Here is a 14427-nt window from a genome sequence, read left to right as displayed (position 1 = left end):
GTTATTGACCAAATACTTATTTTCCACCATAATTTGCAAATTAATTAATTAAAAATCCTACAATGTGGATTTTCTGGATTTTTTTTCTCATTTTGTCTGTTATAGTTGAAGTGTACCTATGATGAAAATTACAGGCCTCTCATCTTTTTAAGTGGGAGAACTTGCACAATTGGTGGCTGACTAAATACTTTTTTGCCCCACTGTAACTGCTGCTATATAATCTTCATCTTCCACAAATATTTCATTATAGATTGAGTAAAAAGGAATCCAGTTTGCAACATACAGTATTTCTCAAGACAGTGATTTTAATGTCAGAGAAATCGCAATGTCATAAACTTGTAATTTTCTCTAGAAGTTAAATACATGGGGTATTTTTTTCAGAACAGAACAGGCTTGAACATACATTAGAATTCAAAGAGCTGCAGAACAGAAACATTATTGGAATCGTGTCAAATACAGATATACTTTTTTAAATCCTTCAAAACTTGTGACACTACTTCTGGCCTAAAGCCATATTTTAATCTTCATCTGCATGATATGTCAACATACCTCCTACATTTTACTAAATTACAACTTAAATGTAGCTTTTGGTCAACTATTTATTTGTTAAAGCATGCCATCATACACACATTTAAATTATTTATTTTAGTCACCTGCCATTCCAAACATAAATTGTTTGACTTGGGTATACACTTGGTGCCATTCTTCTCTTGTAAAGCCAACTTGATACATCTCACGATCATAAAGTGAATGGTCACACTAACCTCAATAGAAGAGAAATAACTGTGTACACTTGTGGTCTTAAAAACGTAATTTCACTCGCAGTGGGGACGTTCTAGAATGACCATAGGCTAACTAAAAGGAATGTCCAATCTTGCTCAGTCTAAATTCTTAAAATAGTGGAGTGAGAATCATCACGATTGTGATGGCCTACACAATCATTTCAAGGAGAATACTGTTTAAGACAATAGGGGTCAAAAGTAAACAATCCATGAACAGTTAATTACTGTAGGTTTGTCCTTCTGGTGGTTGTGGAAGCTTCATATTCTCTTTGGACATCATTAGACGCCTTAACTCTTGAAGAACAACTTTAATGCTATAAGAGGTTTGCCATTTAGATAGAATTGGTATGCTACGTGTATCCACCTGAGAGAGAGAGAGGAGAGGCAAATTAGTGATCATCCTTTGATGAGCACTAGGCACTGAGTTTACCAAAAACACATGTACATGAATAATTATATATACATATTTAGACCGGTTTCATTTGTAAGGGCAAAAAATGTAAATGTGATGTTACTTACCATCCCATTGGAATTATTTATGCCATTCATGCTAACTTTTGTTACAAATCTAACAATTGGAGGTGATTCAGGATATTTAGGACCACATTCCACTTTCAGACTGTATATCCTGTTCTCATAATTAGTCTGGAAAACAAAACACAGAAACAAACATTGCTTGGTCCGGGTAATGGTGATGAGCTATGCTCATTACTGTGCCTGTCTTGACTTGCTGTTTTTTTTCTTCTTAAAGCATTTTCAACAACATTTTGCCAAAGCGTGGTCTTAGAACACACAACTATTACTTTTCCACTTCCTGGTGGAAATGGCACAGTGATGTGCTTATGTTACAGAGGTAGTTTGGTAATCAAACCTCGAGTGCGGTGTAACCTTGCCTGAGACTTTTGTTACTTTAGCTCAGCTGGCTAACACAGTCATGTGACGCGCAGATGTCTCTTACTTACTCCTGCTGCGGTCACACTTACTCGTGCCGGGCCGATGATCATGCCTGTCCACCGTGTTAGCGTCATATCTTCATCGTCTTCAAGGCCCCAGCTGACTGTCCCATCTCCAACACCTTTCTGACCCTCTTCAAGCTCTTCCAACAAGCGAAAATTACGTGGAACTTTAACTCCTGAAATAAAAACAAGACAAGATTTTAAAAACTAGAAGAGGCAATCCTGGGGAGGATTTGTCCATGCTGTTCATGCCACACAATACCATATCAAACTGCTCACGCAAGTTAAACGCAACAAATTCTTAGAACTTGCTATTTGCTTGTGGCTGAAAACAGGCAACCAACTGTCACTATCCCTTGTGCTTTATGTCACTGGAATGAATACTTACTTCTAATGGGTGATGTCAATGCAGGGTACCATTTCAACTGTACACTGATCGTAAAACATCAGTCTGACCTGGCATGATCTTCCCTATCTGACCCTATGAAAGTTCATAATTAAGAGATCATCCTAACAGTCATGAACCTTATCTATATGTAGCCTATTGAACACTGGATAATTATTGATGATGGCCTGGACTAACCTCATCCTACATGAATCCAGGGGGAATGATGAGATACAAAGATGCATATGTGGAGTTTTTGAGTGGGTGTTGTGTTCTGGATCATTCTGTATGCCAGGGTGGAACCAGAGATATGGAACCCTCGTGCTTGGCTATGAAACTTATGGGATGCAGCCGTCATGATTCCTCAAAATCCACCAGCGCAATATCAGACCTGATATGGGCCAACTTCCTTTATTCTTACAGGCGCAATACAAACAGCGAACTGAGAAAGGTAATGTATTAATAAAAATGGTTGCATAGTAAATGTGTGATATGACGTTTCCTTCAATTAATAGGAAACTTTGGTCTGGCATGCATAATAAACTGCAGCAACTTCACGCCCCACGGCTAGTATATACAAATCCAGGTAGCTACCTAGTACAACAGTTGCACGAGCGCTAAACCAGCTTCCTCTCCTTGCTGCATGTGAGTAGCTAGCGAACTATTATGAAAACCAGTGGTTTCTTCTAAAATGATGCAAGTTCTGTTTGCTACTAACTAGCGAGCTTATTGTAAAAATCTGCAACTTTATAACCAAAGTTAGCTACCTAACGTTACCGAACTACTGTACTAGCTAAACGTAAATATATGCTAGGCTAACTAAATTATCCTAATCCCAGCAAATATTTATGCCAGTTTGTGACCAATTTTGTATAGATAATGAAAATATACATATAACATTCTGGTTTGGCTAAGTTACAGAGTAGTGAATACACCACTGAATTTTGCTAACTAGTCTAGCTAGCTAACGTTAGCCGCCACTCGATTGCTGGCTATCATGCTGCAAGCATTTCAGACCCCAGGTTTATCTTCTAAACATTGTTTTCGCGTAAACAGCACATAGTATTGTTATATTCTATGACTCCAATTATATAATATTTAAATCTCTACATATTTCCCAAAGTGAAGCAGACAAACCTGAGGAGGCCGCCATCTTCTTCAGCCAAATCCAGAAGCACACAAAAAGTGCCATAAACGAGGGGTGTGTCAGGTTAGGTGTCTGCAGAAAACGCTCCCACCGGTTCGGTTCCTTCCTCGTATTCGACTATACACTACTAGATTCTGGACAATATTTTAAGATGCATGTGGCTGACAAGGTGGTCAATAGCAGGAGGTGCGCATTACAGCTACAAAATAAGCTTAAGAATAATGCTGAGTATATACACAGGACCTCAGCTGATACAGCCAGAAGAGGATGGACCACTCAAGACTAAATTTAGGGAGTTTTTGCTTGCTCTTTTTGGTCTATGCCGGGTAACTAACACCCGACTGCTGAGAAAGGTCTTTATAAAATAATATACAGTATTCCAAAGTGCAAACTACCGGTCACCATGGCACACCTTGTCAGAGTTGTGCATTGTAGCACTGGCATGTTTGTCATCAGCATTTGTCCTTGATTAGCGTGAGTGAAACTGAGTCACCCTTCTGTTGGTCCAATGTTCATTGAAATATTATAGACAAATCAATAAAAATAATAAAAGCAACCCTCAAAACATACAAAAGCATTTATTTATTGCGCACCATAATAACATCCGAGACACCAAGCACTACCAGGAATCAAAGCATACAAAGCTAGCCATCATCATGGTCAAACATTCTTTACACACCAGTATTCAGTAGAGAGAAAGCTGTTGCTACAGGGAAATACATGTGAATTCAATGACTGTACAAGGAAAGAAGGGAGATGCATGTATTTCTTTACAGCAGGCGAACAGTCTTTCCAGTGACAGTCAGATAGTCTTCATCTGCCAGGGCGCGCAGAGCCTCTTCAAACATGTCCTTCGTTATTGCCTGAAAAAAAATATTAATAATTGGTTCAGATATACACCATATTCAGAAGATATGCCTGCCATCCAATTAAAATACATATCTAAATATAGTTTAAAGGTTTTCCCGTATAGTTAGTTCTCATCAATAGGAAAAGCAGAGCTGGTAGGTACTACTTACGGCTTCAGACTGTCCTCTGAGGTCATCAAACAGCTGCTGGTACTTCATGGCAGGGGTCTTTCCTCTGGACTGGATCATTTTCTTCAGAGCCTGGGCCACTTCCTCCTTACGCTTACGGGCCGTGGCACTCATTCCTGGGTTGAGTAAAAACAAGACAGGTTAATACTTGCTCCACAATACACATTTTTAAAGATACTGACTAAGGTTGGGTTTGCATAGTCAACCAATTCTAAACATTAAACATGGCATGACAGGAATTTGAAGAGCTGTCATAGCACTACAGACATTTTAGTCATTTAGCAGAGCGGCTTACAATTAGTGCTTTCATCTGAAGATAGCTAGGTGAGACAACATCACAAATCGTATCAAGTCAATGTTCCCTTACAGTATTTATCAGCAGCCAGTGCTAGTGGAAAAAGTGTTGTTTTAGACAAAGGCTTCCATACCAGTTGTGAGAATGGAGATGTCTACGAAGCCAGTCCTGGGGTCTGTAGCAGACTGCTTGAGGGCCTCACGGTGTAGTCTCTTGGCCTCCTCCACGTCGACCGTCTCCACCTTGTCAGAGAAGCGCACCTTGGCATGGGCCTCGGCCAGTCGGATCAGAGACTCCAGCTGCCTGGGGTAGGCAGACACCATCCCCCGCCCGCTGCCGATCTTCCTCATGTCCACATAGGCCTGGGAGAGAAAGATACCCATAGTCAATCCAATTTATTTATAAAGCCCTTTTACACTTTTGAATGCTCTCGCATATTTTAGTGCAATGTTTTGACCAGAAGGTCTTTGTCTGGCATAAACCTGGAACCAGCACTTCCACACAACTCGGGGCCAGAATGAAATATTTTCCTCCAGCAGCCAGTGGATGGATGACATTTGTTTACTAGCCAGTCACTGAATACTTTTTTTACCCGTATTTATCTGGTGGCATGGTGCTAATGTCAGGCCCTGAAGTTACATCTACATCACAACCACTTTTCATTTGGAGCATTTTATTTAAATATCGTACTTCAATGAGTGCCTGGCTGGCTTCTTCGTTAAGTCTGGGGTTGATGTAAGTGCGAGCGTATGCAATGTAGTCCTTCAGCACTGTCATGTCCAGGAACTCTTCCTCGATCTGCTCCTCACTCTGGTAGTAGAGCGCCACCAGGTGGTGAGCCAGGCGACGGTCGTACGCCTCGTCTTGAGGATCCAGCATCAGGAAGATCAGATCAAATCTGGAGGGAAGAAAATGGCATTTTGATTTGTTTGTGTGTATATACATATTTGAATGATATTTAATAGCTAACATACTTCAACCTTATTTACAACAGTTCATAAGAGTGTTGAGCCAGTAACCGAAAGGTCGCCAGTTTGAATCCCTGAGCAGACTAAGTGAAAAGTATGTTGTTGGGCCCTTGAGCAAAGCACTTAACCCTAATTGCTCCTGTAAGTCGCTGTGGATAAGAGCATCTGCTAAATTACTAAAATGTAAATGATATGCATGTTGTGAGTGCAACATTTATCTATGCCAACAAGGCTCAGTTGTTTGGGGTTCAGTGGCCGCCAGTGAAGCGACCCAAATAGGATATTATTAACAATCAGCACCATATATCAACAGTGTTCAGGGCTGTTAGGCTATCAGGTAATATTTACCTTGACAGCAGTGTGTGAGGGAGCTGGATGTTCTCGATGGTTGTCTTCTTGGGGTTCCACTGAGACTCCACGGGATTGGCTGCTGCCAGGACAGAGGTGCGAGCATTGAGCTGGCAAATAATTCCAGCCTGCACAAAGAGAAGAGCTTAGTGAGAAACTACCCTGTCGTTCACCGTTACTGACAATCTATCAAAACAGAAACAAATCAGAATGCTTCTACAGTAGTAAAACTATTTAATCATTCTGTTAGCAACACCACATTAAAAACACACATTTAACAGAGGCCTATACATTTCTCAGAAGTGCACTGGTCATTAGGACTAGTCCTGAGCATTGCGCTGAAACTTCAGTCTCAACTTGTTTTGTCCTTCTCTAAACCCACCTTGGCAATGGAGAGAGTCTGCTGCTCCATGACCTCATGCAGCACAGAGCGTGTGCTGTCGCTCATCTTGTCAAACTCATCAATACAGCATATCCCATTATCACTGAGCACCAGGGCTCCGGTCTGCAGTACAAGCTGCTTGGTCTCTGGGTCCTTCATCACGTAGGCTGTGAGGCCCACAGCACTGGAGCCCTTCCCAGACGTGTACTGACCGCGGGGCACCAGGTTGAACACATACTGCAGCAGCTGGGACTTGGAGGTACCGGGGTCTCCACAGAGCAGGATGTTTACCTCGGCACGGAAGTTACCGCGGCCTGTCTGGCTGAAGTCTTTACGGGTGCCCCCGAACAGCTGGAGAAGAATACCCTGTGGAAGAGAAAGTTTGTCCTGGTCATGACTTTGATTCAAATCTGAACGCAGGCAAAAATCCAACAATTGCTGCAGTAAAATGCCCTGGGAAAAGAATGACAAACTTTATAGTACTGTTCATAGATGTTGCATAAAAGCTAAATCCACTAATATGAAAGACTGCAGTTACACATCCCTGGCAGCAGAGGACGCCACACTGCTATGGTCATCTGAAGGGATCGATGAGACAGTTGTCCTGTGGCGAGTTTCCCAAAAGCATTGTCGCACAAACATCTTATAACCACAGCAAGCAATGTAGAAAATATGATCTTAGAGCTGCAATGTTGCTTCTGGGAAACTCATCCTTGACTGATAGTTGATAACCATCTCCACTGACCTTCTTGATATCCTCTTGTTCGTAGATGCTGGGGGCCAGGGCGGAGGAAAGACGCTCATACACGTCTGGTTTGGCGGCCAGCTCCTTCAGTGTCTGGACGCGCTCCTCAGTGAAAAGCTTCTGGTCTGAATCCTCATCCAGCCTGTGAAGGCGCTTCTCGTCCGTCTTACGGAAGTGGATGACGTCGATGTGGGTCTTGTACACTGACTTCACGGTGCTCTGGCGAGGGTTCTCACGCATAGGAACCGCTCTGTAGATACCTGTTGTGGAGATGAGTTTAGTAATGACGATAGTCTTTTTTTGTTCACCATCCAATGTCACGTTAGTGATGTACTCACATCCTGACATCAAAAAGCTCTGCAGAAGGATAGCTAACAGTTTTGGGAGTCTCATAAATCTTGACAAACTGAGTGAGTGATCACCATAAAAATAAACACACAAGGCTGATGGTTATAGCCATGTTCAACAAGTATATTATTCTTCTGGTTTTATCAAGCTCTATTTGGGATATATTACCCTGCCTCGCTGGCTTGCTAGGTAATCAATCCTCTGATGACATCTGCAATATTGTAGATGATACCCATTTGATTACGTGTTTGTTTAACTTGCACAAGCTGCATTTTATGTTGCATGTGATCATATCCACTGCTGTGTAAACAAAGAGGTTTCTGATGAACTGCGCGCGCAACTTTTCATGACAAGGACAGAAAATGGGTCTATAGGACCAAACTGCAGTAAGTCACAGCAGCAGTATGCATGACTAGGGCCAATAGCTTTACCTGACACGTGACTGGACCAGGAAAACTAGGCCCATGGTTATAGGCTTTAAAGGGGCAATCTGCAGTTGAATTAATAAAGTAGGCACCCCGCCTCTTTTAAAAAAATATATATATTTTTTTTTTATAAAGCTGAGGGATGGCCTTAGAGAAATGTAACCATCCAAGATATCAAAATTATAGCTTTAAGCATATTTTGAGGTTTTACAGTGTATACAAAGATTGAAGTAAAACACGCTTATATTTTGGTTTCTGGCAGTTCAACTAAGCTCATGAGGCACTTAAGTTATATTCCTCAAAAATCAATAGGTATATATATTCATTTACAATCAGAAAAATTGGTGTAGCAACTGCGGATTGCCCCTTTAACTAGAGCAGAGTCTTTCTTGGTCAGATCACATGGAAAGTTAAAACTCTTAGCCCTTCATAGCCTGTGTGACCATATCACCAACAGCAAAGCTATACAGCCATCGGTTCACAGCTATTTCTTTTGGGGGTCAAACAGCTCACCAGTGATGTTGATGCGGTCTCCTGGCTGTACTTTGTCGACCAGGTCGTTGTGAGCGTACACTATGGTGGTGTGAGGGGTCTGCCCAGCAGGCATGTCATCAGGAGACTCCTGAACTTTGATCTGATAAAGAGGAGAAAATGGATCAGTGAGAAATAAAGGCGCTCTGCTTTAGTTGTGGCTGGGAATACACTAGTATTGTACTTGTGAACAAACCCAGGAAGATGAGCTCTAATGGGTAACAACCATTATCTCAACAGTTCTGTTCAGCAGCATCAAAGAAAAGTATATCTTCCATCGAAAGTAAGCAGACTGTCGTACAGTATAAAGTCATCCCCTCTCCTTGGTAGAGGGAGGTTTTCAAGGATCCACCTGAATACCGGAGATCCGAGCGGGTCCGGATCCAGAATTCTAAATAATGTCAACAGCCTGGGTTGGATCGGATTGTCACAGGTATGTGTAACTTTAACGTAGCTGCAGGAGAGAGAGAAATTGTATACATTTATGCTGCTGCTCTTTTCATAAGTGGTGTGTGTACCTTGTTGTTGGACAATCATAAGTCAAAGCGGCAATATGCTACAAATCATGTCACGTGTCAAATACAACAGGTGTAGACCTTACTGTGAAATGCTTACTTACAAGCTCTTAACCAACAATGCAGTTCAAGAAATAGTCAAGAAAATATTTATTAAATAAATGAAAGTAAAAAAAATGAAATAACAAGACTATATACAGGGGGTGCTGGTACTGAGTCAATGTGCGGGGGTACATTTTACCTCCGTGTGTGGAAAAAGTTATGAGATATCTATTAAATGGAAGATGGAATTAAAATGACAGAATTCAAAGTGAAAAGGAATTACAGGCTAACAGGCAGGCTGCTACTTAATATTTTGAATGGGGTGGTTTGTTATTGTGTAGGACGAGAAAACGCATGCCTTGATTGGCCTAGCTAGCTTAACTAGTTTCTCCTGGTTTGATGCAGTCAAGACAGGTACTACGTAATCATATTGGATGATAAATAACCTGGCTATGGGCAGATATTAGTCTACTGTAGCACGAGTCGGCTTGGTTGGTTGTCGTCTCTTCCACGTGTCACTTGCTCACACTCACAGTAGCCTACACACACAGCACGGCCCCTGGATCGACCTGGTCTATACGGAACGGCTCTAGTTGCAGATGGTGCAGTAGTTCATGTATTGTGCATGTATTATAAAAAACAACTACTAGTGCCTTCCTCTCCCCATAGCTCACCATCTGTTTGTCGGAGAAGGCAGAGCGGTTATGGATGAGGGCCAGGCTGTGGGTGGTGTTGCAGTTGCGGCACACTGCAGGTTCTGCGATGCGGCCACGGTCCACCTCCACACGGGTAGAGAAGGCACACACCTGGCACTGGAAGAAGGCCTCCTGCATCTCTGGGATCAGCTGGGAGGTCCTGATCACCATGCCACTGATGGTGATCATCTGATCAATGTCTGGGAGGAGAGCGACAGCGAGGCAAGATTGTATTAAAAACGAATCATTAAGCACCAGACCTGGGTTCAAATAGATATTTAGTCCCAAGTGTGCAAACCATTTAGCACTCTAGGACGCATGATCAAGTGCTTGAAATTGAAAGAAAACAAATACATGATTCACTCTTAATATGATTGTGTAACAGATCTGCATGAGTTGTTCAGGGAAGCTAGACATCCATAATATGACATGGCCTAGGCCAGGGGTCTCCAAACAGCTAGATCTTTTCCCCACATTGTTACGTTACAGCCTTAATCTAAAATTAAATTTAAAAAAAATTATCTCTCATCAATCTACACACAATACCCCATAATGACAAAGCAAAACCAGGTATTTATACATTTTGGCAAATTTATAAAAATATAAAACATTTACATAAGTATTTCAGACCTTTAACTCAGTACTTTGTTGAAGCACCTTTGGCAGAGATTACAGCCTCGGGTCTTCTTGGGTATGACGCAACAAGCTTTGCACACCTGTATTTGGGGAGTTTCTCCCATTCCTCTGCAGATCATCTCAAGCTCTGTCAGGTTGGATGGGGAGCATCATTGCACAGCTATTTTCAGGTATCTCCAGAGATGTTTGATCAGGTTCAAGTTCAGGCTCTGACTGGGTCACTCAAGAACATTCAGAGACTTGTTCCGAAGCCACTCCTGCGTTGTCTTGGTTGTGTGCTAAGGGTCGTTGTCCTGTTGGAAGGTGAACCTTTGCCCCAGTCTGAGGTCCTGAGTGCTCTGGCGCAGATTTTCATCAAGAATCTCTCGGTACTTTGCACCGTTCATCTTTCCCTCGATCCTGACTAGTCTCCCAGTCCCTGCCACTGAAAAAGATCCCCACAGCATGTCATGTGCCTTTTACTTAGGAGTGGCTTCCATCTGGCCACTCTACCATAAAGGGCTGATAGGTGGAGTGCTGCAGAGAAGGTTGTCCTTCTGAAAGGTTCTCACATCTCCACAGAGGAACTCTGTCAGAGTGACCATTGAGTTCTTGGTCACCTCCCTGACAAAGGCCCTTCTTCCCCGAATTCTCAGTTTGGCCGTGCGGCCAGCTCTAAAAACTGTCTTGGTGGTTCTAAACTTCTTCCATTTAACAATGATGGAGGCCACTGTGTTCTTGGGGACCTTCAATGTTGCAGACATTTTTTGGTACCCTCCCCCAGATCTGTGCCTCGACACAATCCTGTCTCGGAGCTCTACAGACAATTCCTTCGACCTCATGGCTTGGTTTTGCTTTGACATGCACTGTCAACTGTGGGACCTTATATAGATGTGTGCCTTTCCAAATCATGTCCAATCAATTGAATTTACTACAGGTGGACTCCAATCAAGTTGTAGAAACATCAAGGATGATCAATGGAAACTTGATGCACCTGAGCTCAATATCGAGTCTCATCGCAAAGGGCCTGAATACTTATGTACAGTGTTTATGCTTAGACCATCCATTTTCATTGTTTGTCTATGAATATTCCTAATATTAAGAGTAAACAAAAACCTGAAGAAAACATCCCAAACCAGGGAAAATAATATATATATATATCATTTGATAGGGCCCCTTAAAGTTGTTTAATTACCATTATTTTACCAGCTATATTGACAGACACAGCTATTGTACACCAGAGAAGAATGTGCCTATTTGAAAGCTATTTTTAAAAAGACGCAGTAGCTCGACATTTTTTTTGTAGCTCTCACACTAAAAAAGGTTGGAGACCCCTGGTCTAGACTATTACCTTCAGGGTTTAGGCTCCTCATGTTCCTGGTCTTCAGGGCGTTGTATGGCCGCACCTGGATCTGGTGTTCCAAGATGGAGTCTGGGAAACGCTCGAAGAACAGCTCGTTGACGGCCATGTCAAATGTAGGTATGACTTCCTGTGATATAGATTTAGGAGAAACATTATGAATCACCATTAATATTGGTATGCCCACATCATTAAACATATTGTGTCTCTGGGCAGGCCCATGGTAATAAATGGCAGATGAATAATGAAAACCGCCTGTGCATGCTGTCACAATTGGATTTAATACGGCCATACAGGCATTTGTTTTAAACTTTGCATTCATAGCTCACTATCCTCCATTAATATTAATGTGCAAGACCATCTGGCACATGTATGCATGTTTATTTACCTGGGGGTAGGAGATGAGCTGCCTGTACAGGTCTGCATCAAAGGACTGCACATGGCTGCAGTTGACATTCAGCACAGGCTCACCAATCACACTGATCTAGAGGGACAACAGAAAAAGAAAATGAACATCACTGCAAAATGACAAGCAAAATGTTGCATTACTTTTCTCTGCATTACTTTTCCCAAATACAAGATGAACTACAGGTAAATGGTTGATCACGGTTTTGGTGTCACACAGATGGGAGACCCTACCTCCTCCAGCTTCTGCATGTAGAGAGGCTCATTCAGGTCCAAACCAGCATTCTCATCCTCATTAGAAGTGGGGTCAATGAACCTCTGCAGGAATCTCTGTAGGAAAATTAACAATAGAAGCATTCAGATAACGAGCTTCTATCAATCTAAATAGATTTAACTAAACTTTTCTTTATCAATTACATTTTCATGATTTATTTTTCTACACCAATGAAGGCACACAACTTCCATACCTGAAACTTCTCCTTGCAAGTTCCCACATTGACATCAGTGCCCCAGATAACCAGCTTCTGTCCCGCTGCCTGCTCACTGGCTACTGCACCATCTGCACTTGGCTGGTGGAGTAGAAAATGTCCTAAAGTGTTAGAGATTTGCTAATGGTATCATTCTATATCTATGTAGCATTAGCCGTTCTAGAATTCCTGACTATAATTCTCCATATAGGAGTTTCCCTACTCACCAGCTCTGTGTGGAGGTCCACCTGGGGGGCCTTCCTGGCAGAGCCCAGGTCAGGGCGCTGTCTGACTGGGGTGCCACGCACACCACTGTGGGGGGTACCCTCCACCCTGGAGCTAGGAGTCCCGTACATCAGAGGGGAGCTCATGTCCACCTCACTGGGGAGAACTGGGGAGAAGAGGATAGGACATTGACATGACATTCAGAGTGATATCATAGGGTCAGCATCTCAGTTCTTTCAAGTACAGTTCCAGTTAATTTTTTTCAGTTGTTGCACAAATGATCTGGGCCCGTATCCACAAAGCATATCAGAGTAGGAATGCTGATCTAGGATCTTTCCATATAAAACTGATCCTAGATCCGCATTCCTATTCTGAGACGCTTTGCGGATAAGGGTCCAGATGTCAAAGCCTAGAGAAGTGATTCCGTACCAGAAATGGCAATACAGAAGAAATAACTTTTTTTTTAACTGCAAAAAGGGCTCTCAAATAGCATCCTGCAGAATTCTGTGTGTCAATGACGGTAAAGCAGTTACCTGAACGGCGTGGGCTGGAGAACAAAGAGGTGTCATGGACTGCAGGGCTGGCAATATCTGTAGCTGGAGATGTGGGCATGGCTGGCAGATCCCCGTTGGATGAGTCCTGACCTCGTCGCCGCTGGGAAGGAGGAGAGGCCAGGCCATCACTGCTGGCTACAGACAGAAAAATACATATCCAAGTCAACAATCAACATAACTCTGTAAATATGACTCAGATAACCTGTTTCTGTATAACTTACGAGTGACTGGGATGTCATCCCTACTGCGCTTGCTTCCAACGGGAGTTGATGTTGGTGAAGACATCCTGAATGATCACAGGTCCTAGATATAAAATCTGGTTGAGTAGCTAAAACAGTCAAAAACAAAAGTGAAATACATGCATGCGTAATTTACTTTTACAAAAACATTATGCAACCAGCATGTAACATAGCTGAGTTGAGCTACAGTTAGATAATAATGCCAGACTAGTTGTTGGAACTTGCATCCTTTTGACATGTGCAATGAAAGTGAAACAATGCATACTAGCCAGCTAGCTAACAACATTAGCTAGCTAGCTGAACAGTTGACTAGAAACTCCCGAAAAACTTGTAAACTAGAAAGAAATAATTTATTCTAAATCCTAAACTAGCTACTTCCTCTAAATTAAGCATCATCATCCTAATCATGTTGAATGAAATAACATAATGGCTGGCATGTTCAAGACAACTGTAAACAGTAGCTAGCTAACGTTATAGCGTGCAAGACACTCATTTAGCCGAGGAAACTCAGTAGATTAGAGTGACTTTACTTTAACTCCCAAACACATATAGGTCATCTGAATTCTCTTTAATAGCATACAATATTCAATACGAAATTACCCATATCGTTAATTTATCTTCTGATACCATAGAAATATCTTACAATCTTACCTTCTGTAGGATGTAGCTATGTCGTGCCGCTGCAATGAATTTGGCGCGAAATTGTTTTTGCCACGTAATATTCCCGGGAAACTTTGCACCAATAGCAAAGCAAAACTACTTGAGCGCTAACCATTAGCACTTGCACATCGAGGGGGTTCAGGTGTCAATGTCTTAGATCGGTAAATACGGATGTTAACATTTTTCATGAAGTACATTAATAATTGTTTTTGTTGTAGATTTGTATTCTTATTTTTAGTACTAGACCCATTCTGTTCACTGCAATAACTGTGTGTGTACCTAAAATTGCTAGGTAATCACC

The 14427-nt window shown here is 42.1% G+C and overlaps 2 protein-coding genes across 5 annotated transcripts; both read right to left on the bottom strand.

The window, feature by feature from the left end:
* Positions 1-285: 285 nt before the first annotated feature.
* LOC115114552 (ubiquitin-conjugating enzyme E2 variant 2) lies at positions 286-3433 on the bottom strand. 2 transcript variants are annotated; one of them, XM_029642891.2, is made up of 4 exons: positions 3261-3433; positions 1745-1914; positions 1302-1427; positions 286-1146 (listed from the first exon to the last, which is right to left on the bottom strand). In XM_029642891.2, the coding sequence occupies exons 1-4, from the start codon at positions 3313-3315 to the stop codon at positions 1000-1002; spliced, it is 498 nt and encodes a 165-aa protein (XP_029498751.1). In that variant the 5' UTR covers positions 3316-3433; the 3' UTR covers positions 286-999. The 2 variants fall into 2 exon arrangements, with proteins under 2 accessions (XP_029498751.1, XP_029498752.1); XM_029642892.2 differs by having other exon boundaries at positions 1766-1914; positions 3261-3430.
* A 399-nt stretch (positions 3434-3832) lies between these two features.
* On the bottom strand, positions 3833-14219 carry LOC115114551 (DNA replication licensing factor mcm4). Of its 3 annotated transcripts, none has more exons than XM_029642887.2 (17): positions 14118-14219; positions 13449-13555; positions 13207-13362; positions 12676-12839; positions 12449-12550; positions 12216-12311; positions 11965-12060; positions 11568-11706; positions 9581-9801; positions 8332-8452; positions 7046-7305; positions 6301-6666; positions 5919-6046; positions 5293-5500; positions 4736-4964; positions 4290-4423; positions 3833-4133 (listed from the first exon to the last, which is right to left on the bottom strand). In XM_029642887.2, the coding sequence occupies exons 2-17, from the start codon at positions 13510-13512 to the stop codon at positions 4041-4043; spliced, it is 2577 nt and encodes an 858-aa protein (XP_029498747.1). In that variant the 5' UTR covers positions 13513-13555; positions 14118-14219; the 3' UTR covers positions 3833-4040. The 3 variants fall into 3 exon arrangements, with proteins under 3 accessions (XP_029498747.1, XP_029498750.1, XP_029498749.1); XM_029642890.2 differs by having other exon boundaries at positions 13449-13530; positions 14118-14204; XM_029642889.2 differs by having other exon boundaries at positions 13449-13543; positions 14118-14200.
* Positions 14220-14427: the final 208 nt, after the last annotated feature.

This window comes from Oncorhynchus nerka, linkage group LG9b (assembly GCF_034236695.1).
Source record: "Oncorhynchus nerka isolate Pitt River linkage group LG9b, Oner_Uvic_2.0, whole genome shotgun sequence".
In the NCBI taxonomy this organism is placed as follows: Eukaryota; Metazoa; Chordata; class Actinopteri; order Salmoniformes; family Salmonidae; genus Oncorhynchus; species Oncorhynchus nerka.
This window is presented reverse-complemented; position numbering and strand designations above follow the sequence as displayed.